The 27,750-nt window shown below is 39.8% G+C and overlaps 2 protein-coding genes and 1 pseudogene across 4 annotated transcripts in view; 1 reads left to right on the forward strand and 2 right to left on the reverse strand.

Annotated features, from left to right (window-relative positions):
- Positions 1–714: 714 nt before the first annotated feature.
- LOC108698870 lies at positions 715–5,772 on the reverse strand (annotated as a pseudogene).
- Positions 5,773–8,002: 2,230 nt separating this feature from the next.
- zbtb26.L (zinc finger and BTB domain containing 26 L homeolog) lies at positions 8,003–11,350 on the forward strand. The gene is made up of 2 exons (XM_018231622.2): positions 8,003–8,043; positions 10,023–11,350. The coding sequence occupies exon 2, from the start codon at positions 10,091–10,093 to the stop codon at positions 11,327–11,329; it is 1,239 nt and encodes a 412-aa protein (XP_018087111.1). The 5' UTR covers positions 8,003–8,043; positions 10,023–10,090; the 3' UTR covers positions 11,330–11,350.
- An 11,844-nt stretch (positions 11,351–23,194) lies between these two features.
- LOC121396884 (zinc finger and BTB domain-containing protein 6-like) overlaps positions 23,195–27,750 on the reverse strand; it is a 133,765-nt gene continuing 129,209 nt past the window's right edge. For all 3 annotated transcript variants that reach the window (XM_041572478.1, XM_041572477.1, XM_041572479.1), the window contains one exon: positions 23,195–24,573. In XM_041572478.1, coding sequence (XP_041428412.1) covers positions 23,340–24,563 — 1,224 coding nt within the window. In that variant the 5' untranslated portion in view covers positions 24,564–24,573 and the 3' untranslated portion in view covers positions 23,195–23,339. The remainder of the gene's footprint in view (positions 24,574–27,750) is intronic.

Raw genomic sequence — 27,750 nt, forward strand, 5'->3', positions numbered from 1 at the left:
TTGCATTCAATTCTGGATAAGATGCATGTTAATGAAAGCATCTCTGCAGTATGAATGCATCAAATGTCCTTAAAGGAGAATTCAAACCCCCACGCAGGCCCGGACTGGCAATCTGTATGTTCGGGCAAATTCCCGAGGGGCTGCTTTATTTTTAGCTCAAGTGGGCCGCTCGCAAGATTTTTAAGAAGTAGAACATACCCAAGAGCGCGACTGCTCCTTTAAATGCGCAAAGCAGGGCAGAGTGGGCGGTGATTCTTCAGTCATGATACCGGAAGCAGAAGCAGTGGCAGCGCCGGACTGCTCCTCAGTCCCCCGCACGGCAGGCTCCTGAGCTGCCTGTCTGCTTATTTATTGCCTTCTGCAGACAGCGGTGGGGAGAAGCAGCAGACGCAGCACAGAACTGTGCTCCTACTTTGTTATGCTTTCAGTAGATTGACTTCAACTACTGGGGGAGGTGCACCTTTCATCTTAAACTGTATACTGAATTAAGCAAGTGAGTGGTTACTGTAATCTAATTTTTTTATCGTGATCCTCATCAACTGTGAGCTGATTGTAATATTTAGCAGCTTTTATCACTAGATTATAGGTGAAACTATTCTATTCTATGTATTGGCTCTGGACAAGAAATAAATGTTTTGAATGATATAACCCTATCCAAGTTGTGACAAAATAAACGACAGGAAACATAAGTTAACCCCTCACTTCCTTCACCTTCTAAGCTTTCATGTCTTCTTTTTCTTCTACAAAAAGAAAAGTACCATCTAAAAATAAAAGGTCCCAGTAACAAATAAAAAAATAAATTGACAAAGCAACAGTACAGGAAAGTGACTTACTTACTTATACTACCCATTATAGGCTCATTATAACATCTATAACTAAGCAGCAACTAAAACTGATGTTGATGTATGACCTTAAAAATATAGACATATTTAAAGTGATAAACATATTACTAAAAATATAATCATTCAAGTACTCTCTACCAAGAGTTAGTTTGTGTGTTGAGATCTCCCAATTAAAACAGCAACAGCAAGTATTCCTACGAGTTACATTATTTTCAATGCCCACGCACTATGTGAGCAATGATGCCCTGTGTGACATAGGTTGGACTGATGTAAATGACAAATAACCTGGGTGCCCCTGCCCTACTGTAAATGATAAGGATATTAGAAGTCACTGAGGGGTTGTTCTGTGACCATATAAAGGCACAAGGCTGCAGGCTGAGTTATACAGGGAACTCTGAGCATCACTCGTGTATTATAAGGGATAATGTACCCCCTACTGTAAATGATAAGGATATTAGAAGTCACTGAGGGGTTGTTCTGTGACCATATAAAGGCACAAGGCTGCAGAATCTTTCACATATTTTACATTAATTACACTTAAGTGAGAAAAGCAGCTCTTTATGCACATACTTTTTTGCAGTTTTACCCCAATATATGAGTGGATGAGTTACATGTGGGCTGCTTTGATCTTTTTGCCCGGGCTGCTTTTTACTCCCAGTCCGGCCCTGCCCCCACGGTGATAAGTCCCCATTGGCCCCCGTTTCTGTTTGTCTGGCTCTATTGAATTGAACTGCTCACAAAGATCCCCATCCATCACATTGACAGGGAAGTAGTATGAGTGGAAGCTTAAGTGGTCTCTGCCAAAGACTGGAGGATGCTCTGAATGAAGGTGCATTTGCACATGCTGGAAGAAATCATGATCCTCATGTAATGAATGGTACAAGGATACCAATGCCTCCAGATTAGGTAGTGTACACCAGGGATTCTGAGCCTCCTGGAATTAGTGTTGTCTTCTGTACCTAAAGAACGGTCTCTCCCATCATTTACAATTACTTCAGCCTTCTGAGAATCTCCATTCAGAAGACTTCTGTCCCATAATGCTTCGTTACCAATAGGATCCTCATCACCATCATCATTGGTATTGTAAGGTCAACGAACTATTCAGATATTTCCAAACTTGTCTGCTCCAGCCACTGTCATAGACCAGGAGGCAGGAGGTTGTCACCCAGTGTGGGTATGTGTCATCAGCAAATATAATCAGCTGGTTTTTGTTGCCCTTGTAGTGCACCATTTGAAACGCTCCTGCACATCAGACAATATCACACGCTGCCCAATCGTTTATATGCCCACAATAAAGTTAGGAAGCTGCTTATTTTCACATTTTCTCAGAAGCTTCTTCGTTCCAAGGTCATATATCTTCAACAACTTTCCATCTCCAAACAAAACATGCCCCTGAAAAGGTGCAATTGCAGCAGGGACCTCCTCAACAGGTGTCCAATTCCCCCCCCCCCCATTATTCAGGGTTTCAGGATAAGATCTTTAGCCACCCCCACCAAGACATAAAAGCAGGTCCGGACTGAGAATTAAAATAGGAACTGGCATTTCAGGTACACAGAGGCCCAAACAGCTCCTACCAGCCCACTAAATACTGACTTTCTATGGCACCTTATAGCAGCCCCTCTGGCATTTGCCAGAACCCACAGATTGCCAGTCCGGGCCTGCATAAAAGTCATCTCCAGTATCAGTGAAGCACCACACTGCCACACTGAAAGCAGACTCATTTTGTTCCAGTTGCATCAGAGCATTTCCCAGGATAGGGTTCATGACACAAATGACTGATGCCCACTGACCATTGCCAGCCTCGGGGTGTCAAATATGGACAGATTCTCATTCAGGAATTCAGCTGCAATCTCTGCTGCCAGTTCTCTTTCATCTTCCCCTGCTGCCTCTACCATTTTCTCTAAGTTAATGATAAGTTACTTTCTGTATGAATGACAAACTTGCGTGGAGTATACTATAGTGGAAAAGCCACTTGGTTTAACGCTGCTCCCAATTTCTCGAGTGCCAAGATCCTCAGTGTGGTTGTAAAATAGCAACAATTCCTTTAGGACACTGTTCAGATGCAAACCCAGAGGCATACTCCAGGGTCTCAAATGAAAGTGGGGTGAGGTGGAAGCATGACTGAAAAAAGTAGCTCAACCAGGAGCAACTTGACATTGCCAGAACCACCTCCTGTCCCAGTAATCTAATTCTGAAGAGTTTGACAGGTCAAGACCAAAGATAAGATGAGTAAGATCAACAGTAACTGGGTCTGGTTCTAGGCAACACACCATTCTGAAGGCCTATGTTGAGGAAACCAATAGAGCCACGTTCTCCAAGCTCATCCTGGCTCCCTGCAGCACCCATCTCTACAATACACAGGGTCTCTGGCTGTGCAGGCAATGCCTTCATACTGAGTGGCTAAAGACCGAAGGGTCAAGATTGAAAATGCGAACGGCCCAGAAGGATCCATCTCAACATACACCAGCTCTCCTCCAGTCAGAGCAATCATTACCTGATACTGATTTACAGCACATTTCACAATGATCTTTTTGCCTGGTGTTTTCCACTCATTTACTCTCGTCTGCATGTACGTGTCTGATGCCATCAGAATACACCTGAACCAAAGCCTCATCACCCAGTAGGGAGCAGGAGATAGTTGGAGTAGTCCCACGAAAACAAGAATCGGTTACCAATGGAAAATACCAGAGTGGTATTTATGAAAGATACAATGACAAACATTATATTCATCTTCGATGTGCCTCCTAACAGTATATACAGCATTGGGATTAGAGGCAGTCCGAGACATTTTAGACATCTCAAGTCCATTACTCAGGACCCGTAGAGATTTGTGGCCCTCGACTGCTAGCAAAATAAAGCTAGGCGTGTCTTCATCGACCAAGTCAGCAATCTGGCAGCACATAATAGGGGAGAGTCTGTCCTATTCATCAACAAGCACAAGGTTCTTCAAAGGGCGTTGCTGAAAGAAAAAAATGTCTCCTTCCTTAAGGGACATAGCAGAGGAGAAATCTGGCTCATCATCACCCCCCAAGTGAGCACAGAGTTTGGAAACCATTACCTTTACCAAAGATAGCCTGTTTAAGCACACACATAGCTACTGCAGCTGAAACAGTTAAAATATTTCAGGCAGATTTCTGCAACCATTTCATAATCAGTTTCTAACGCAATCTTAAAGCTATCTCCTTGCTCAGCTTGAGCCAAGAAAAAAAATATGGATTTGGTTTTGTGTATATCGGAGCACACAAATATCATGCCATGCTCTGGATCATCCAAGTCATTCTGTCTCCTAGTATTAGTACAGGTACAACGAATATCTGGCATATCACCAAAATTTTTATCTGAACAAATGTGCACTCCACTGAGTCCGTTTCATTCTCCAGGAACTGTAATAAATAAGTTTCCAAGCTCTTCCAAGAGCTCACTTTACTTTCGCACAAGTAAATCCATTTCATAATCCATCTCCAGGCAAACATAGGGTTTTTTAAAGCCAACATCAACTCCTCCTAGAGTGTTAGCCTTGTGTGCTTCCAGTGGTGAAGAGACTGAGTCTAGCTGCCACATCTCTGTTTAGAATATATAGTAATTTCTGTTTCTCAATTGCACTTATCATTACAGCTCTGCCTTTGGGAAGCACTGAAAGGATATGACCAGGTACAATCCCCCAACAGCCACTCTTTCCAAAAATTTCCTGATGGATCTTTATATCTTAGAAGGATGGTAAAGCAAGATAATAATGTTTCCTGAGTCTCTGCCTACTAAAATATAATCATTTGTGTGACCAGTCAAGCAGAATGCCATAAGAGAGTGTATAATACGAAACACCTGCACAGTCATTAGTGTATGCACTTTACCAGTGTATGAGATCCACTGTACAGGACCCTATGAAATTCTCACAAAGTGCTGTACTGAGGATTGCCTACACTGTTAACCATTCATGCAAAATATACAGCCCTGTTGGATAATACAGTATATGGATACTAGATGTCACATGACCACAATAAGGCACAAGACTGCATGATTCCTGTGTATTAGATATCCATAAAGATATAGAGAAAGGCTACTGCCAATTGCTGTGAAGAGAAGCACTGATAATGTCAATGATTGTGTTATAAGTAAATGCTGCCATCATGTGTGCAGAAATAAGAATAATTCATACATATATATATATATATCATTCCAAGGTTACACACACCGTATTAGAAATCAGTAATCAATAACCATTTATTAGCATATATTATGCATCCACATTGACGTTTCCGTTCATGGTCTTGAACCTTTCTCAAGATGCTTTACCATATGGTAAAGCATCTTGAGAAAGGTTCAAGACCATGAATCTACACACTGCACCCGAAATAGCTGACAAACGACGTGTGCGGACTTGCAAGGAGGTTTTATATATATATATATATATATATATATATATATATATATATATATATATATATATATATATCTCAAAGTGTATACAGATGTAATAAAGAATATTTGGGATAAGGTCAGTGTCGGACTGGCCCACAGGTACACCAAGAAAAGTCCCGGCGGGGCCCAGGTGTCAATGGCCCTCATGCTGCTAAACATATGGTCCATTTCCTATTTCTATGAGAACAAATTGACTAAATAGGTGGAATAATAGATTATAGTATGTAAAGAAAAGGAGAATAGATGAGTGAGGAAAGGAAAACTAATAGTACTAAGAGCGGGTCCCTGGTCTAAAATTAATTGGTGGGCCCTAGTCAAAGGTTTTTGGGTGGGCCCCTGGCGTCCCAGTCCGACACTGGATAAGGTTATTAACTGATGGGATTCCATTTGATTGCCGGGGTTGATATCTCTAGAAGTACATCCCTCCTGCACTCACCTCTTTCCCAGAGTGGGGCAGAGCAACAGAGAACTCAGCAGGATGGGGCTTGACCCAACTCCTTCTTTTCCCCATATCAGAATGACGTGGCACAGCCAGAAAGATTTACTCACCTGAAAAAAGAGGGAAAAATGTATGGTAATTTTTAAAGGGGTAGTTCACCTGTAAGTTAACTTTTATTATTTTATAGAATATAACTGTCAATAACTATTAAAAGGCATTTTAAAGTTGACTTAACCTTTAAAGCAAATTCCCGAGAACTGGGCCACCATGAGAAACAGTCAGACACTATCCCACAGATACTGTTGTTCCACAAAGGCCACCTTGCCTTACTATACACCCTTTCTTTATTCCCATCTTGCCTTACATTCCCTATTCTGGAGACTAACCTACCAGTGGCTTAACTAACGGGGGAGCAGGGGGTGCGATTGGGCCTGGGCCCGCACCCCCTCTGGGCTCCCCCGGCAGCTTGTGCAACTGTTCTAATGCGGCCGTTTCTGGACGTACGGAGGGGGGGCGGGGCCCGGCTGCACGTCCCGCGCCAGGGCCCGTCCCCCTCTAGTTACGGCTCTGTAACCTACCTTATTCTACACAATATCGTACAAATAACAGTAACAGCAATAATCGCAGAGACCATCTTGCCTTACTAAACACTATCCCACAGTTACAGCGACAATCCCCGAGATCATCTTTAAGGGTACGCTGCACAAGTTTTTCATCAGATCAACGCCTGCCGACAAAACGCATGCAACAAGTCGGATGGAGTTGCCTGCGTGAAGATATAATTGGACTGCACGAAAAGTCGGTGTTAACAAATACACGGTCCAACTTTCGGATGAAGACGCTGCTTTCTGTGTCCACATCCACCAGTCGCGTCAGATGTAATGTAGTTGTTACCTCCGACTTTTCATTCAGTCCAATTATATGTTCACGTGTGCTGCTCAATCCGACTTGTCACGTGCGTTTTGTTGTCGGGCGTTGATCCGACAAAAAATGCCCGTGAAGATCTACCCTTTGACTAACAGCAGAATGGAACAGAGTAAACAGATGTAAAATACCCCCAGACTAATAGCAGAAAGGTACCGAAGCAATTTTCAATTAGACAGCACCAGGCAATAAAGATTTTCTTAAAAAGCCTTTATTAAAAAGGGCAGATATTTAGCAACGTTTCAGGCTTGCAATAGCCTTTCCTCAAGCTTTCTTGAAATTCCATTAAGAATACCCCTAGAATAATAGCAGAATAGAACAGAGGCTATGCCATGTAAATTATCCCCAGACTAATAGCAGAATGGAACAGAGGCAATTCCGTGTAAAATACCCTCAGACTAATACAGAATGGAACAGAGGCCATTTCTTGTATAAATACCCCAAGGCTAATAGAAGAATGGAACAAAGGCAATATCATATAATAAATACCCCCAGACTAGTAGCAGAATGGAACAGAGTAAATACCCCCAGACTAATAGCAAAATAGAACAGAGGCAATTTCATATATAAATGCCCCCAGACTAATATCAAAATAGAACAGAGACAGTTTCATGTATAAATACCCCCAGACTAATAGCAGAATTGAAAATACCCCCCAGACTAGTAGCAGAATGGAACAGAGGAAATTCCATGTAAATACCTGAAGACTAATAGCAAAATAGAACATAGGCAATAGCAGAATGAAAAATACCCCCAGACTAACAGTAGAATGGATTTGAATCGCTACAAAAGTATCTTATCTTCTGTGGTGGCTGTTCAGAGCTCTCTGCCAAAAGCCAATTAAGTTAGAAACTTTGTTTCTTTTTCTGGCTGTTCAGTGAAGAGAGAAACAGGACTTTCTGGTACAAAAGAGGGACTGCGGGTTGAGCTGTTAAAAGAGGGACTGTTCCTCTAAAAACGGGATAGCTGGGAGGTATCTAACAGTAAATACTAATGTATAATGTTTATAATGTAATATAGGCAGGGAGTTGCACAGTGTATAACAATGTATTATGGACTATAGATTATGTCCAGTTGGGTAGGTACATGTGTGAATAATGCATATTTGCTGTGGAACACTGGGGCATATTGCTGTACTTTAAATACAAGAAATACGACTATTACATTTCTGACAGTTTGTATTAACCTTCACATCTATTGAACATTTAAAATATATTGTTATAAGTGAATGATCAGGCAGAGGCATAAGACAGATACGTGCAGGCTGGGAACCCACACACACGACAGAGGGGAGGGAGTTCAGCCTGTCAGTCAGTGCTGTGACTATTTCCTGTGAGACAATGAACAGACACTCCCATTCTTCATTTCAGCCTAGCGTCTGACCTGTAAACCTCTCTGATATAATGACAGTTTTAGGAGGTAAATTGCTTTCAAAACATTTTATCTTTCTGCATCAGTACATGTAGGATGAGTGATATATCTGAATATGAAGGTTATATGTAGAATAATAGGTGCTACAATGGCTTTGCTGAAACTGTCACGTTTTTCTCTATATCAGTATCAATTTTCATTGTCCAATGTTCATTTTTGTATTTTATTTAACAAGGGTGTTTTTTTTTCTCTCTGATCCGACTAATTCATGTCTTACTAAAACAGGATTTTATCCAGTGAAAATATGCATGCTGTGGGCTTTTCTTCATGTCACATTATCATTTGAAGATCCCGGCTTTATACAAAGCAATGAAAGCAATTTCAGCTGCAGAATATACTGTGGCTGTATGTATTACTCACACCTATAGTCAGATATAGACCTGTTATACAGAATGCTCGGGACCTGGGCATTTCCGAATAACAGATCATTCCGTAATTTGGATCTTCATACCTACTAGAAGATTGTGTAAACATTAAATAAAGCCAATAGGCTGGTTTTGCTTCCAATAAGGATTAATTATATCTTAGTTAGGATTAAGTACAATGTACTGTTTGATTATTACAGAGAAAAGGAAGTCATTTTTAAAAGTGTGAATAATTTGGGTAAAATATAGTCTACAGCAGACAGCCTTTCCATAATTCGGAACTTTCTGGATAAGGGGTTTTTGGAGAACGGATCCCATACCTGTATTATATTTTGAACCTTTAAAAGTGGTCTCTTAAAATCAAAAGTGGATACAGAGGGTTTTATTGTGCAGGTATGGGACCTGTTATACAGAATGCTCGGGACCTGGGGTTTTCCGAATAACAGATCATTCCGTAATTTGGATCTTCATACCTACTAGAAGATTGTGTAACCATTAAATAAATCCAATAGGCTGGTTTTGCTTCCAATAAGGATTAATTATATCTTAGTTGGGATTAAGTACAAGCGACTGTTTTATTATTACAGAGGAAAAGGAAATCATTTTTAAAAGTGTGAATTATTTGGATAAAATGGAGTCTACGGCAGACGGCCTTTCCATAATTCAGAACTTTCTGGATAACAGGTTTTTGGATAACGGATGTCATACCTGTATTATATTTAGTACCTTTAAAAGTGGTCTCTTAAAATGAAAAGTGGATACAGAGGTTTTATTGTGCGAGTATGGGACCTTTTTATACAGAAAGCTCACGACCTGGGGTTTTTACGATTAAGGCATACTTCCGTAATTTGGATCTTCAGACCTTAAAGGAGAACTAAACTCCCTTTCTAATAAAAATCCCTACCCTCCATAGTCCCCCCTCCTTGCTCAGGAGTTTAGTAAATACCCCTACGCCGGTAATTACCCCTTGTTGCAGAGTCAGCGCAGCAGAGCTCACCGGCGCGATCTTTAGCTGCTTCGGTAATCTTCTGGGTCTTCTTCTGGCGCTTCAGTAATTATCATCACTTTCGGCGCATTTGCAGTGAACCAGGAAAATGCTCCAACTGCGCATGCGCCGAATCGGAGCTTCCTTCCTGAGATTAACGAAGCAGCTAAAGATGGCCCCCGTGAGCTCTAGCTGCGCTGACTCTGCAACAAGGGGTAATTACTGTCTTAGGGGTATTTACTTGTGTTAACTCCTGTGCAGCTGGGGGAGACTATGGAGGGTAAGGTGTAGGGGGTTTTATTAGAAAGGGGGTTTAGTTCTCCTTAAAGTCTACTAGAAAATCATGTAAACCTTAAATAATAGGCTGGTTTTACTTCCATTAAAGATTATTTATATCTTAGTTTGGATCAAGTACATTGTACTGTTACATTTTTACAGAGAAAAGGGAAATCTGTATTATTTGATTATAATGGAGTCTATGGGAGACAGGCTTTCTGTAAATCTGAGCTTTCTGTAAAACAGGTTTCCAAATAACGGATCCCATACCTGTTCTACAGAAACTAGAATTTATAGCGTATTCTTTGTGATTTCTATTAAACATGTCATTTGCTTTTCAGGTGCTGGGTAGATCAAGCATACGGCAAATGTGATTTATAGTTTTGCATATTAATTTGAGTAGCCAAAGATGAGTGAGAGAGCTGGAATGCTGCATTTCAGACTGGAGAACCACGGGGACTCCATGCTGGACAGAATGAATTCCCTGCGCCAGCAAAACAAATTTTGTGATGTTACTGTGCATATTGATGAAACAGAGGTTCCAGGACACAGGGTGGTGTTTGCAGCAGGCTCACCGTATCTGAGGGACCAGTTTTTGCTGAGCAATTCACACGAGGTGCATATTTCTATCCTACAAAACTCACAGGCCGGCAAACAGCTCCTCCTTTCTTGTTACACCGGCATCCTAGAATTTCCGGAGATGGAGCTTGTGAATTACCTGACCGCCGCCAGCTTTCTACAAATGAGCCATGTGGTGGAGAGATGCACGGAGGCTTTGTGGAAGTTCATCAAACCCAGTCAAGTTTCAGAGAGAAAAGACGACGGACAGGAATCCAGTGTAGATAAACGTGGAGCAGAGCAAGAAGGGGTCGAGGATACAATGCAGCCAGAATCTCCAGCTAGTACACCTTCAGACGATTCCCTGGATAATGATGACATTCAGATTGTTAAGATTGAGTCAATTGGGGACGTGTCCAGTGACAAAACGAAAGTGTGTCAAAGCCAGTATAATTCTTCCGAACAGACTGCTCTCCATTCTCTTGAACCACAACACTCCCTGATCAACTCCACTGTAGAAAACAGAACCGGAGACACGGACAACCCTCTTCACAGCTACACTATGTCCGATAATAGCAGCGACAACATGGGGCCACCAGCTAAAGAACTTTTTGGTCCCGGTAACAGGATAGTGGACAAAACATTACAGTGGCATCACCAGTGTCCAAAGTGCACAAGGGTCTTCCGCCACTTAGAAAATTATGCCAACCATTTAAAAATGCACAAGTTATTTATGTGTCTCCTTTGTGGTAAAACTTTTACGCAGAAGGGCAACTTGCACAGGCATATGCGGGTGCATGCAGGCATCAAACCCTTCCAATGTAAAATATGCGGTAAGACTTTTTCCCAGAAATGCTCCCTGCAGGACCACCTCAACTTGCATAGTGGAGACAAGCCTCACAAATGCAATTACTGTGACATGGTCTTTGCCCACAAGCCTGTGCTAAGAAAACACCTGAAACAGTTGCATGGTAAAAACAGCTTTGACAATGCCCACGAAAGGAACACACAGGACATTGGTCTGGACTTTGATACTTTTTCAAACACGCATGACAGCAGTGAAATTATAAGCCAGAGTATTCACAAATAAATAAGGGCAGTATATGAAAAATTGTGTTCTAATTTTAAACTTGAAGTTATGTTTTCAAAGTTGGTTTGGAACGATGGTTAGCATAGTAAAGTGATACTGAACAAAATTATAGTTCTGTTAGGAACGACTGAAGACAGGAGCCAGGGTGCTGAGTAACTAAGAGTATTTATTAAACAAAAATATTAGCAGACTTTTGCAGAAAGATATAATGCAGCAAAAAAATACAACTCCAGGTTTAATGCAACAAAAACACAAGTCCAGAATCAGTCCAGATCAGGATCAGTTCTAGGGGCTGAACTCCACGGAACGATTAGGAATGTTTTGTCGCCAGGCAACGAAACGCAGGCGACAATTGGGAGGCACCAAAGATAATGGGAGCGATAGAAACATTGCAGGTACAAACTACTCACAACACTACTGTCGGATGAAGATGCAGCGTGCAACTTTCACGTGCTACAGTCGTGTCACCTGGCGACAAAACGTCCCTAATCGTTCCAAGAAGTTCAGCCCTAACAGCTGCCTTTAAAGGACAAGGAAAGTTAAACTAAAGAAGTAGCTAGAAATGTTGTACATTATGTGTTGTGCTTCTGTACTAGCCCCAGGCAACCGCATCCCTTTAGAAGTAAAGATCTGTCTCCAAAGATGCCCCAGTAGCTCCCCATCTTCATTTCTGCTGATTCACTGCACATGCTCTGTGCTGCCGTCACTTACTGAGCTTAGGGACCCACTCACAATATACAGTACACATAGAATAGAAATGTCACAATATAAGGCTGATTAGTAATTAATACAGATAATTACTACATAGCAGCACAGAAACCAGTGCAATTAGCATCAGAATTTAATCATCAGCCCTATAGCATCAGCTTATATTACAGGGGAAGCTCATTTTCTGCTGGATAATTAGTGACGAGCCCTAAGCTTAGCTTCTCAACAGCTGCTCAGAGCCCACTGAGCATGTGAGTGTCACAGACACTTTCCAAGATGGTGACCCCCCTGTGACAAGTTTGAAGTCCTGGATCATTGCTGCTATTGACAAGCTGAAACTTTAGGCTGGTGCAATAAGTTCAGTATATAAAACATGGCATTTTTAGCCACATTCATTTTTGGGGTTTAGCTCAGCATTGACACATATAAGAAGTGTACCAACTCATGTATTAATTTAGAATAGTTACAGTCAGTGACACCCCCTCGCAAAGCTACTTTAGAATGACATAAGAATTTGAAAAATTAAACTTTAAGCCTCAATATTATAATACCGGTCACAAATCTAAAACAGAAATTTATGAAAAAAAAGTTTTTATTTTTGGTGAACTATCTGAAAATGACTGAATGAGCTTTTTCGTCCTCTGACATGGTGGATACAGATCCAAATGATAGACTGATCATATTATTCTTGTGTTACATGGCAGATTGTTTAAGACCACCACTACTTGCCAAAAGCAGAGCAAAAGTCCATATTGAATGCACAGGGCATAGCCTTTCAGGAGGCAACTTGTCCTTGGAAGCAAACAGCTGTAGGCATTTGGTTAGGATCCACTGTAGGAGGATACGTAAAGGGGTGTTTTAACTTTTAATAACTTTCTTATGCTGCAGACCAGGGGTGCCAACCTTTTTAACCCCGTGAGCCAAATACAATGAGCCACTGGTTGGGGATCACTGCTGTAGACAGTGATACAGTGTGCAATTTCTGACACCCCTGTTTCTAGGGTCCTGTTTACCAAAACAACTAGACAGTGATTTAAATGAGAGTACTTTGTGCACTTCTGGCAGTATTCGGTTACTTTATACTTTGATAAGCATACAGATCATTTACCTTAAAGGGATATTGTCATGGGAAAAAAAAAATTCAAAATGAATCAGTTAATAGTGCTGCTCCAGCAGAATTCTGCACTGAAATCCATTTCTCAAAAGAGCAAACAGATTTTTTATATTCAATTTTGAAATCTGACATGGGGCTAGACATACTGTCAATGTCCCAGCTGCCCCAAGTCATGTGACTTGTTCTCTGATAAACTTCAATCACTCTTTACTGCTGTACTGCAAGTTGGAGTGATATCACCCCCCTCCCTTCCCCCCCCCAGCAGCCAAACAAAAGAACAATGAGAAGGTAACCAGATAACAGCTCCCTAACACAAGATAACAGCTGCCTGGTAGATCTAAGAACAACACTCAATAGTAAAAACCCATGTCCCACTGAGACACATTCAGTTACATTGAGAAGGAAAAACAGCAGCCTGCCAGAAAGCATTTCTCTCCTAAAGTGCAGGCACAAGTCACATGACATGGGGCAGCTGGGAAATTGACAAAATGTCTGGCCCCATATCAGATTTCAAAATTGAATATAAAAAAATCTGTTTGCTCTTTTGAGAAATGGATTTCAGTGCAGAAGTCTGCTGGAGTAGCACTATTAACTGAGGCATTTTGAAAAAACATGTTTTCCCATGACAGTATCCCTTTAAAGGAGAAAAGAATTTATAATCACTGGGGGGGGGGGGTGCCAAAGCTTAGGGCCCCAAATGATTATAATTGCTTATCTGATTCCCTGGGCCAGTGCTCCTCCAGCATACTCCAGGCTTGGGTTACTTCTGTAGAGTACCACATTGTGATTTTTTTCCTTCTTTGTGCCAGGGGTGCATGTGCAGTAGAGCACAAAAAAAACATTTTTTTCACTGTGATATGCCTCAGCCATGACCAATAGAAGAATGAAGAAGATGAAGATGATCACTCCGTGGTGCTCATACAGAAGTACTCCAGGCCAGGATAGTTTTCTGCTAACAGGAGCACCGGCCAGGGGTATCAGGTAAGCTTTAAGGTAAAATTCCTGAAAGAAATACCCTGTCATATATTGACAAGTCTAATCACTGTATAGACATGCATGTGGACAGGCTTAATGTATCATTTTTAAACCCTGGAAATTCTCCAAAACTGTAGCATAGAATGGGCATATACACATTACTCAACTCCCAACTGTCCCGTTTTAAGCGGGACAGTCCCTCTTTTGACAGCTCAACGCGCAGTCCTGCGTTTGTACTGGAAAGTCCCGATTTCTCTGCACTGAACAGCCAAAATGATACAATGTTTCTAACTTAATTGGCTCTTGCCAGAGAGCCCAGAATAGATACTTAGGATACTTTTGTAACCGTTTTGTCCCTTGGGAGAAGTTAGACTCACAGCTTAAAGGGCAATTAACCTTCATTAGTAAAACTGTAATTAAACTACAGAAATGTGTTTAAACTTTCATAACCTGATCTTAGTAATAAGTCTGTGTTACATGAATGCATATCCTACTATGCGACTTACCTCACCAGTACTCCGCATCTCTCTTTCTCCTTTACTCCTCTCCGCTCTTCCCGCTCTCTCACACCTTCTACTCTCCTGTAAGAAAAATATGTTAAACTGTAAAAAAATGTTTAAAAAAAAAAACTTTCATAACCTGGCAAAATTTTGTAAAATGGGCATGGTAATTAGGGGGTGTGGCTGCAAAAAGAGGCACGGCAAATTTTTTTTTGTTTTCAGAATGTTGGGAGCTATGCATTAGTTCTATGTTAATCTAATAGTTTAACAGGTCCTTTAAAAATCCCCCTTCTCTCCCATTTGACTGGCAATGTCCTCTCTAATTTTGAGGCCAGCACACAAATTGTAAAAACATAAAATTTTGTATCAATCAACTGAGCACACCTTTTAAATAACTGCACACACAAGTTTAAACTGTGCACACAAGAATTTTTTTTTGCGCATAAAGCCAAGAAAGAATTCAAGGGACCATTAGCCCAAGGTTCTGACATTAGTCAGTGTATCGAGCATCTCCACCCAAGTTCTTTAGTACATTTAGTTTTCATGTTGGTGTGACAGCTCCTGCAGTTTTGGAAAACTGCGTTCCACTACATGCCATTAACATAAAAATTCAAATTCCAACACTACCATTGTTATAGCAGGCATTTCACGTTACCTATGCTTATCTAATTTTCCATTTCATGACCATTTTCAGATGGATATATGTGCTCCATTTATTATTATTGTAATAAAACTGCTGCAGTCTGGCAATTTTCTTCTCAGTTATTTCTATTTTTCTGTTGCCGTTACAAGTTTTGACCATGCAATCATCTTTAACTACTGGTTGTTGTAAAGTATTAAAATCTGTGGTATAATTTTAGAGGCCTGGGTGCACAATTTCAGGTATGCTACTAGTCCTGTATGAATTTGCAGGTGTGCTACCTCTATAGTTATGCCACTGACTACAGTCCATATCGGTTTTATAATGTGATTTTGATATTATTATTCAAAGCAAGTTACATTTCTGCTTTGACTTGATGGCAGTCCACTGTTTGCTCTTCCTCATTCATAGTTACTATGGGGCAAATTCACTAACCTCCATAAATTTGCCATTGACGGCTTTGCTCACATCGCAACACTTCGCCAGGCGTAGATTCGCCTGGATAACGCTAATTCACAAAAAAATCAATCAAAGTTGCGTCCAGGGCGTCGAACTCTGGCGAAGTTGCACTAGCGTTGGCTAATTTGCATACGGCGGGAAGTTAAAGTTGAATGGACGTATATGTTGTCGCAAATACATTACACTACACAAGTCCAGGGAACCTTAATAAAAGAAAATAAAGTTGTTATATTGCCCTACACATTAGGCCACTGTATAGTTTATGTGCCATATGTTAGGAAATGTATGGGGGAGCCCGGGTACCCAAAAACATTTTTACAGACTTTTGCAGCCTATCACCCTGAAATAGGACTTAGAAAAGCCCTATACATTCCATTGCACTTCGAGTGGTCTGAGCTGGCGAAGTCTGGTGGAACAGGTAACGTTCAGTAAAATCTGCATCTGCCCGTTCGCCATAGCGAAACTTCATCTGAGTGAGAAGTAGTGCTAGGGTCTATCTCCTTCCCTAGCGAAGTTACGCATGCGCCTGTTCGGCGAAGTATCGAAATGACGGCGCGCTGACGAATTTTCGCTAACGTTAGTCACTTCGCCCTTTAGTAAATTTGCCCCTATATGTGGCACTTCAAGCTATGGTATTTGTAAAAATATAATTACGCTGCTCCCAAGATGTTATCAAGACAGTTTCTACCTCTAAATATACAGATATGGGATCCGTTCTCCAAAACCCAATATCCCGAAAGCTCTAAATTATGGGAAGGCCATCTCCCATATACTCCATTAATCCATTCATATTTTTAAAAAATTATTGCCTTTTCCTCTGTAATATTAAAACAGAGCATTGTACTTGTTTCAAACCAAGATATAATTAATCCTTACTGGAGTAAAAACAATCCCATTTTAGTTCATGTTTATATTTTTGTTTAGTAGTTTAAAGTATGAAATCCAAATTACAGAAGACACCTTATCCGAAAAACTCCAGGTATTGAGGATAGCAGATCCCAATACCTGAAGTTGCTCTACTCATCATATCATAAGAGATGTTGGCACAAATGCCTGAGTGGGTTAAATGTATTCATTTTCTATGTTTTTCTAATTGACAGTGCTGATAATGATTGTCTTCTGAGATGGCCAAAGGTAGGAAACCTGCCACCTAATCATGACATTTTCTTCAAAGTACAACTTTTGGGTTGCCCTGTTTGCTTCAAACTTGACCAGACCCTTTCTCTTAGGGGGTTATTTATCAAAGTCCGATTTTATCTCAATATTTTCTGCTACACTTTTTACACTTATTTATTAAATTTTTCCGAAAATTTGCTTTGCGGGGGAAAAAAAATAAATCAGATTTTCACTATTTTTTTTTTTTGGATTTTTCCTCCGATTTTCACTATTTTTTTCAGATTTTTCTCCCGAAAAATCAGATTTTTGCATGAAACCCAGCGCACATCAAAAAATCATCAGGACTTCTCCCATTGACTTAAGCTCCCCATATACGCAAAGATTTTTTTTGCCGAACGACCGATTTTTTCCGGTCTGACCACTCCTTCGAAATTATCATGCGGTTAGTGGGATTCGAATGATCGTACATCTTACGATTTTTCGGCCGACATCTGTCAGGAAATTGATCGGCCAGGTTAAAAAAATCTTAGTCGGTCCCAGTGCAATCTATCTATGTTTGCAGGGCCAAGCAGACAGCTACTCTTTATTTTCCTGGCAAATTGGTCTTTTTAGTTTACAATTCGTACGATCGTTTCGAGATAATCGTGGTCTCGCGATGACGATCGGATCTTTTAAAAATCTTTACATCTATGGCCGGCTTTATATGCAACCTCAACAGGTCTGAGATGCCTGATTTTCTGATTCTGACTTTTCCATCCTTGGGGTTTTATAAATTCCGAAAAATTCGGGATCTTTTAAAAGTCCGATTTTACAACAAAAAAAAAATCACAAATTGTTCATAACCCCCTTAGTGTCACTAATACAAATCCACAGCTTCACCCTAAATTCAGCCCCACCATATTCTGAATTGTACTAACATTGCCTTGTGTATAATTCATACAGGAATAACTAAGCTAAAAATACAAAAAAGTATCATTGTACTCTGAGCATTTAATACCACTTTCATACCAGACATAGTTTAATGCCTGAATTGGTTTAATTAACTTCAGGTCTTGGGTGGTGTAAATTAATTTTAATCTGGTGGTAAAAAACCCCCAGAAAGCCTACCTTTAGAAAGACCACATATCAACTTTTTGTAATGTATGATGAAGATACACTTGGTTAATTCACATTTAAGGATTAAAGCATTTCTTCTTTACAAAAGCAGCATTGATATTACATCGCTTTTTACATAGTAAGTTAGGTTAAAAAAGACACGTCCGTAGAGTTCAACCTTTTAACTCTATATATAACCTGCCTAACTGCTAGTTGATCCAGAAGAAGGCATAACACCAAATTTGAAGCCTCTCCAATTTGCCTCAGAGGGGGAGAAAAATTCCTTCCTGACTCCAAGATGCAATCTTCTATAACCCTGTATTCCCTCACTTGCCATCCAATCGGGAGATTAGTCGCCCAGCGACAAATCGCTTCTTCTTCGGGCGACTTATCTCCCCAAACTGACTTCCTGCCGGCTAAAATGTAATGGAAGGAACGCTTCGTTTTCTGAAGTCGCCCAACGTTGCTTGGCCATATAGTGGGCTTGACCAAATATCTATCTGGCAGGTTTGAATATCCAACTGAACGAAGAGTGCATTGGTGCCAGTAGCCCCCTGTGTATATGATATGATTGTTGGGTCAGATCCACCAGATCTAGCCCTTAATGTGGGTGGTCAAATGAGGCCCAGATCCAATGGCCAGCTTTAGTTCATGTATATTCCTGACCAACCTGTTGGCATTTACAATAATGTAGGTACAAAGTACACATTTAACTTTACAATCGCAAAGCCTTTATTAATAAATATCATACCGATACTCCGCTTGTGCTCCTCCATCTGGCGGCGCTCGATTTCTCCTCGAGTGCCAACAGATGGAGCGTCACAATGTCGCCTTTTCAGAAGAGGAGCGCAAGCGGAGTATCGGTAAGTTATTTCTTAATAAAGTCTTTGCGATTGTAAAGTTAAATGTGTGCAGGTGTTTTTTTTTTTTCGTTAAGGGCAAACAAATTTGTTATAGAAAAGTTACTGTTCTGCTGGAAAATTTCAGCTGAAAATAAAACCACTGTCTTCCATTTACATACTTAAATGGAGAATGCATGGCGGTGCTGTCACTTTTAAGTCCCCATATGTTTTATTTAAGGGGGGTATTTACGAATTGATCTTGGTTTTTTATTAAAGTAAAGTCGACCTAACTCCCATCCATGAATTTAACTCATTTATCAATAATTTTTAAAAAGTTGGTGCGAACAAAACATTGCGACAAATTCGTGGGTTAATTCAAATCATCTGACTTTTCAGCATTGACGCTCAGAAAACTCGACTTTGTCAATTGTCGCTGAGATAACTCAAATTTATCAGATTATTGGATGAAAACCAGAGCGGATCACAATGTCAAGAGACATCTTCAGGGACATCTGCCATTGACTTCTACATGACCTCGACAGGTTTTAGCTGGAGTATTTTCGGATTAGCAGCTTTGCGGTATAATAAATCTCTGAAAATTTTGAGGTTTTTTTTCATCTAAAAATTTGAGTTTTCCCCTTTATAAAACCCGACCAGAAAAATGTTAGGGTTTAATAAATAGGCCCCTACATGTGAGGTAGTGATTGTGATTTTGGAAGCTTCTTAAAAGTGTGGTGCATCTTTAAGTCAACTTTTAGTATGTTATAGAATGGCCAACTTTTCAGTTGGTCTTCATTTTCTGATTCAGAGGAACACATTTAGCTCTTAACAGTAGTAAGGGAAATTTGTTTTCTTAAGAGTTTGAGGCTTTTGGGTCATCTTTTATAGCCAGACTTAAAAGACAACCATACATTCCCAATCATGACAATTAGGCTAGACTGTAGAAAGTTTTCATTCTTTAAAGGCTATCAAGTCTTCCCTGTACTTGCCTATATTGTCCTCAAGTCTTTTTGCCAGTTAATAGTTCTTTTCCTGGGAATAAGTCGAAAATGGTCAACTTCAAATTTTACAACATCCTGACCACAGTCCAATCCTTTTCTACTTGCTCAATAACCAGAACCATCAAATCAAGGGAGCATTTGTTTAAGATTTTACATCACTTGCTTAATAATTCCATATTGTTTCTAATACAAAAGCCCCTTGGTATGATTTTTTGTAGATGGTACGATTGGTATGTACCATGTAAAAGTAAGTCAATTTGTCTTTTTTTTAAAAAAAAAAAAAAAAAAAAAAAAAAAGCTACCAGCTCCAGCCATTTGTATTTTTGTTTTAAACTGTGAGTACATTTGTGTAACGTATGTGAATCTTTATATTAGGGATGCAACGAATCCAGGATTCGGCCTATTTCAGCAGGATTCGTATTCTGCCGAATCCTTGTTCCTGGTCGAACCAAATCCAAATCCTAATTTGCATATGCAAATTGTGGGCAGGGCGGGATTTCACGTGATATTTCGCCAAAAAACAAGTAAAACAATTTTTTCCACTTTTTCCTTTCCCGCCCCTAATTTGCATATGCGAATTCGGATTTGGTTTGGTATTTGGCCGTATCTTCCACAAAGGATTCGGGGATTCGGCTGAATCCAAAATAATGGATTCGGTCGAATCCAAAATAGTGGATTCGGTGTATCCCTACTTTTTATCTATGTTTGCACGCATCTTAACAGTTTAATGGGGGAATGTAATAAAAGTCAGTAACTATTCTCAATTTGAAAAGTTATGCCTTTGCACAAAAAATATTCCTTTGCGCAAATTTAATAAAGTTTTTGCGAACCTGGAAACTGTTTAGCAGAACTTTCTTCCACTGTCAGAAGTTTAATGGGGGAATGTAATAAAAGTCAGTAACTATTCTCAATTTGAAAAGTTATGCCTTTGCACAAAAAATATTCCTTTGCGCAAATTTAATAAAGTTTTTGCGAACCTGGAAACTGTTTAGCAGAACTTTCTTCCACTGTCAGAAGTCGCAAATGGTATTGTTCCATTAATTTTCAATGATAGTGAAAACTCTAATGTTTTAATAAACTAGAAAAATAAATACTTTAGGCAATTCTCACTGACTTTTATATCCCAACTATTTGAGGTTTCAAAATACATGTGCATATGTTTGAGTTTTTGTTGACACCAAATCCAAAAAAGTCCAACTAGATTTTTAATAAATCAAGTGTGATAAATGCTCCTTATTTTTTGCAGATCAGGAAGCAACATTACCTCTAGGTAAAAAGATAACTTTGCTTAAAGGGGTTGTTCACCTTTGGGATAACTTTTAGGGGCATATTTATCAAGGGTCGAAATTCGAATTCAAAAAGACCAACTGAAATGAAGTCGAAGTTTCTTTTTGGTCGAATAGGTCCGTTTTCGATCAAACATGTAAAAATTTGAATCGTATGAAACAAAGGAGTAGCGCATTCGATTCTACGTTTTTCCAAAAAAAAAAAAAAAAAACTTTGATTTTTCAATGTCCACCAATTGACTCCAAATAGGTTCTAGGAGGTCTCTCATATGCTAAAACAGCAATTCGGCAGGTTTTAGATGGCAAATGGTTGAAGTTGAATTTTTAAAGAGGCAGTACGTAATACATTTCGATATTCAAATTTTTTTCAAATTCGAATCGAATTTGGACTATTCCCTAGTTGAAGTACACAAAAAATAGCTTGAAATTCGAATTTTTTTCATTTGAAAATTCCCCTTGAGCTTTGATAAATCTGCCCCTAAGTATGATGTAGAGACTGATATTCTTATACAATTTGCATTTGCTTTTCATTTTTTATTATTGAAGGTTTTTAAGTTATTTAGCTTTTTGTTCAGCATCTCTTCAATTTGCATCTTAAGCAATCTGGTAACTAGGGTCCTAATAACCCTAGCAACCATGCATTGATTTGAATAAGAGACTGGAATATGAATAGGAGAGGCCTGAATAGAAAGATGAGTAATAATAACAATACATTTGAAGCCTTACAGAGCATTTGTTTTTTTTAGAATGGAGTCAGCGACGTCCATTTAAAAGCTTTAAAGAGTAAGAAGAAAAAGGCAAATAACTATAAAAATATAAAAAATTAATAATGAAAACCAATTGAAAAGTTGCTTAGAATTGGCCATTCTGTAACATAAAAGTTACCTTAAAGGTGAACCACCCCTGAAATAACTATGCCCTTTACCAAACTGTTACCATTATCATTTAATTATATAGTGGCAAAAAGTTACATGATACTAAGTACAGGTATGGGACCTGTTATCCAGAATGCTCGGGACCTGAGGGTTTCCGGATAACGGATCTTTCCTTAATTTTGGTCTTCATGCCTTATGTCTACTAGAAATTAATTTAAACATTAAATAAACCCAATAGGCTGGTTTTGCTTCCAATAAGGATTAATTATATCTTAGTTGGGATCAAGTACAAGCTACTGTTTTATTATTACAGAGAAAAAGAAAATCATTTTTAAAAAATTTGAATAAAATGGAGTCTATAGGAGACCGTTCCGTAATTCAGATCTTTCTGGATATTGGGTTTCCGGATAAGGGATCCTATACCTGTAGTAATTAAAATAATGTTTAAGATTTCAATGGTTTACTCAGCGTAAGCAGCCTTCGTATGAGCAGGAGAGCAGCCATGGTGGTTAGCTACTTTTAATAAAGGGTAAGTCATTAACCAAATCATCTCCCAGTTTGGTTTATACCAGCATTATTGACCAATATAAACTCCTTTAATATGGGACAGCTGTGAACTTTCCCATTCTGGGTGGTGGTGACTGAGAGTCAGAGGTTTCCTCCTAAAAAAAAAAAAAAAAAAAAGCATTCATGATGTATAATTACTTTTACATTATTTAAAGGGATCCTGTCATCCGAAAACATGTTTTTTTCAAAACGCATCAGTTAATAGTGCTGCTCCAGCAGAATTCTGCACTGAAATCCATTTCTCAAAAGAGCAAACAGATTCAATCTTGAAACCTGACATGGGGCTAGACATTTTGTCAATTTCCCGGCTGCCCCAGTCATGTGACTTGTGCCTGCACTTTAGGAGAGAAATGCTTTCTGGCAGGCTGCTGTTTTTCCTTCTCAATGTAACTGAATGTGTCTCAGTGGGACATGGGATTTTACGATTGAGTGTTGTTCTTAGATCTACCAGGCAGCTGTTATCTTGTGTTAGGGAGCTGTTATCTGGTTACCTTCCCATTGTTCTTTTGTTTGGCTGCTGGGAGGAAAAGGGAGGGGGGTGATATCACTCCAACTTGCAGTACAGCATTAAAGAGTGATTGAAGTTTATCAGAGCACAAGTCACATGACTAGGGGCAGCTGGGAAATTGACAATATGTCTAGCCCCATGTCAGATTTCAAAATTGAATATAAAAAAATCTGTTTGCTCTTTTGAGAAATGGATTTCAGTGCAGAACTGCATTTTTTTTTTCCCATGACAGTATCCCTTTAAGAAAACTAACTTTTTTGCACAACTATTTTGTGCTATGTGAGGATCTATAATCCAGAAACATAAAGGTAAGGCTCATGCACACTAATCATAGTCTATGGTGATTTTGGTAATGGCGTCCAAGTTTGACTTGTCACCTCCAGCTCTAGCATGAACCGAACTGAGATGTTTTTTTAGAGCAGATTTGTGTTTAAAATCCATATCGCAGCAATTGCACTTGTAGGGTCGGTCACCACTATGGATGTTCAGGTGATCTTGTAAAGTGCTCTTTGCAGTAAACGTTTTTAAGCAAACAGAGCACTGAAAGGGCCTGATACCCATGTGCCCGCGGATGTGCCGGTTTAGATTCTTTTTCTGAGTAAATGTCTTTCCGCACTGCAAACACAAAAACAGTTTATGCATCTTTAGGTGGCGCATATAGTTCTCCAAGTGTACAAAACCCCGAGGGCACTTGGGGCACTGGTGCCGCCACGAGGAGACTCCTTCAGTCGCTGTCTGTAGGCAATGCACCATTTCAGATCCTTCATCCCCCCCTTCCTGAAAGGCTTGGAACTGATTTTCAGGCAAATCGGGCATGCGGTTTTCTACAGTTGAGTTGATAGAACAATGCTGGGTTTCTGAGAAAAACATGTTCGATTTGGAAGAGGTACAAGGTTGGGGGAACCGCGCAGTGTCTGCATTGTTAGCGCTCTCCATTCTGAAAATACAAATGTCATTATCCTTGTAGTCAATTTCTACAGAAGAGATGTCATTTGTTTCAGAAATCTGCCCCTGTTCATGATCTTCCTTCTTGACCTGGAAATCTAAGTTTAAGGGGCTGTCCTCAGACAATTCAATAATCTCGCAGTCTTTATCCGGGCTCTCTGCAGTCTCAATCTCAGCAGGGCAAGAAGGATCTTTCGGTAAGGGCTGGGTTTCTGGCTCATTTTTGATGTACTGAGAGAGTGCGTCTGTACATTTCTCAACTATGTGGCCCATTTGCAAGTAGCTTGCTGCAACCAAATATTTTAAAAGCTCTTTCTTTTCCACTTCCAGAGCTCCAGTGTAGCAGGACAACAGTAACTTGTGTCCGACCTCAGCATTCTGCAGTATAGTTATATGAACTTGCCTGGACTGATTGAGCAAAAACTGGTCCCTCATGAATGTAGAACAAGCAGCGAAAACAACTTTATGTCCATGAAACTCGGCGTCGTTTATGAAAATGGAAACATCGCAAAACAAATTCTGCTCTCTCAAAATATTCATCTTGTGCAGGACACCGTCTCCTTGTTGCTCAAATCGAAAATGCAAGAGGTCAGAATCAGACATGGTGATGGCTCTGAAAAGAGAATTCAGTTGTTAGATTGTAAAGTGCTTAATGTCATTCTGTATCTCATACTAGAGTTGTATTCCCTTCCTCTCCTTTTAAACTTCCTCCCATGAGTTCTGTCTGTCTTTAATCGCCATCTTTAAATCCACCCTTCCCACTGTATTTTCTCATGAAGTGACATTAAGTTGTACTGCACCAACTTGCAATGCAGTGGTCTTATAGTTTACATGAGATTAAAGCGGATGCCCGCCATTTTTTTTTTAACAGTTTTTAAATACAGACATATTTGGCTATTTTTAAACAATGCTTGTGATTTAGTGTAAAGCTGGCCGTAGATGTTGAGATTTTTAAAAGATCAGATCCTCATCGTGAGACCATGATTTTCTCGGAACGATCGTACGACCGTACGAATTTATCATCAACTAAAAAGACCAATTTGCCAGGAAAACAAAGGGGAGCTGCCTGCTTGGCCCTGCAAACATAGATAGATTGCACTGGGGCCGACAAAGATTTTTTGCACAAAACAAGGAGAAAAAAGAAATGACCCATCCAATTGCACCTTCCCATCCATATATTGCAAAACTCCAGTGAAGTGATTCTTAAAACTTAACTTTTAATAAACTATTAAAACCAATGTCTAGATAGCACCATTAAAAAGAAGGTTAAGTGAGGAGGCTCATAGACTGAATAACAGGGGGTTAGAGGGGTTTTTTAAGTCAGGAGTGACGGTTGGTTCAAGAGAGTTGATATATGATTATCCGGCACATTGATCGCACTATATATCTATAGGTACACCAAGTAGTGCCCCACGTACAGCCACCCCTTCACCCACTTCAGGATCCCTCCCTTCCGGTGTATGGGCGAACTGAGGAGGAATTAGGTTAGCAAAGACCTCAATTCATTTAAATTATTCCAAAACTGTATATTAGGATGCTGACATCGATTGGTAAACCCACAGATCGTTCGTTGAACCAACCCCTTCACCCTCCAAGGTCCCCTCCCGATCCGATTGCCCCCGTGATAGATTCTTTGTCCCTACCAGAAGCCTTCCTAACCAGAGCTAAAAGTGCACCTGACGCACGTTTCACCCGCCAGTTTGCGGGCTTTATCAAAGGCATATGAAGATTTTTTGACCTGGCCGATCAATTTCCTGACAGATGTCGGCCGAAAAATCGTAAGATGTACGATCGTTTGAATCCCAGTAACCGCACGATAATTTCGAAGGATTGGTCGGACTTCCCTAAAATCGGTCGTTCGGCAAGAAGAATTGTCGCTTCTATGGGGAGCTTCAAAATGGATGTAAAAATGGATACCTACCAGCAAGGGTGGTGGTACACCTAAAGGTAACTCTGCATAAAGCCTCACAATCAGATCACAGACCTGCAAATGAATGGAGCATGCACAGTAGCAATCAATACTAGTGTATCTGTAGAAATAAGTCAAATCCACTGGATTTGCTGCGTTTTTATTGAAGACGTTTCATATCGTCCAATTGGCTTTTTGCCGGCACAGCATGTATAAAGGTTAAGTGTGCCTGGGTGCAAAATGTAAACATTAAGATAACTGTCCCAAATAAGGCATGCACTCACAGATCTTATCCAAGGGGAAAAAATTGTGTTTGTAGCAGTTTTAAGCTAAATAAACACCATTTTTTCACCTTGGATAAGACCTGTGAGTGCATGCCTTATTTGGGACAGTTATATTATAAAACATATATTACCTAAAAAAAGATCCTATTTACATCTTCTGGAATGTTCCTTCAATCAGCATAATCTGTTTATTATAATCCGCAACGATGCCATGAAGTTAGGTGTTGATTGTATTAGCACGATTGGCGTTTTGAGGTGTAATTAAACCGTCCAGGGAGAGGTGCCAAAACAGCACCACCGCCTCTATTCAAACTCGTTTTTTTCAGAAAAAAGATCCTATTTCCAAGTTATTCTGAATTGAGAAAGCCAGTTGGTTTGACTTAGGGTAGGACTTCCCAAACATTTTCGGCGCGATCCGACGTGGCGTCAAATCGTATGCGACGGAAATAAGGTAAGAGATAGAAATGTCGGATGAAGTCGCAGCGTTGATCCGACGCGACACGACTGTCTGATGCAGCGTCCGCATCCGACAGTGGCGTTGGATCAACGCTGCGACACCATCCATCACGTATCTTATTTCCGCCGCATACGATTTGACGCCGGCATTTTGTCGCATCGCGGCAAAAACTTTCGTGTAGTCCTACCCTTATTTCTGCAGATATATACCATGACCTGGATGAATGAGAATCTTCACAAACAATTAATACTAGTCACAGTCTGGGTGACCGTGATCCCCTAGCTTGGGTAGACAGAAGAGTAAGTCTACTAGAAATTCATTTAAACATTAAATAAACCCAATAGGCTGGTTTTGCTTCCAATAAGGATTAATCATATCTTAGTTGGGATCAAGTACAAGTTCCTCTTTTATTATTACAGAGAAAAAGGAAATCATTTTTAAAAATTTTGATTATTTGGATAAAATGGAGTCTATTCAGTAATTCGGAGCTTTCTGGATATCGGGTTTCCGGGTTAAGGGATCCTAAACCTGTACTAGAAAATCATGTAAACATATAAACCCAGTAGGCTGGTTTTGCTTCCAATAAGGATTAATAATATCTTATTTGGGATCAAGTACAAGCTACTGCTTTATTATACCAGAGAAAAAGGAAATCATTTTTCAAAATTTGGATTATTTCTTTATAATGGAGTCTAAAGAAGACAGCCATTCCTTAATTCAGATCTTTCTGGATAACGGGTTTCCAGATAACGGATCCCATACCTGCACCTGAAAATACCTTCTGTTCATAGATCCACACAAAGCAGATTGAATCACATTACAGCACAGCTGTACTCAAAGTACTCGTCATGGCTAAAGGGCCTTTAAATATAAATGCATAAATGCTTATGATTATAGCTAACTGATATAGTGAATAAAGTACCCCTCTTGTAAAATATAAGGATATTATAAGTTACCGAGGAGTTTCCTGACCATATAAATATGGTCATGGAACTCCGAGGTAACTTATAATATTCTCACATTTTACAAGAGGGGGTACTTTATTTATTATAATACACAAGTTTCAGTGAGTCATGTGACAGAAATTACATCAGAACTCACCGTTTATAACTGATGACATCAGAACTCACTGTTTATAAG

Source organism: Xenopus laevis, chromosome 8L, assembly GCF_017654675.1.
Source record: "Xenopus laevis strain J_2021 chromosome 8L, Xenopus_laevis_v10.1, whole genome shotgun sequence".
Lineage (NCBI taxonomy): Eukaryota > Metazoa > Chordata > Amphibia > Anura > Pipidae > Xenopus > Xenopus laevis.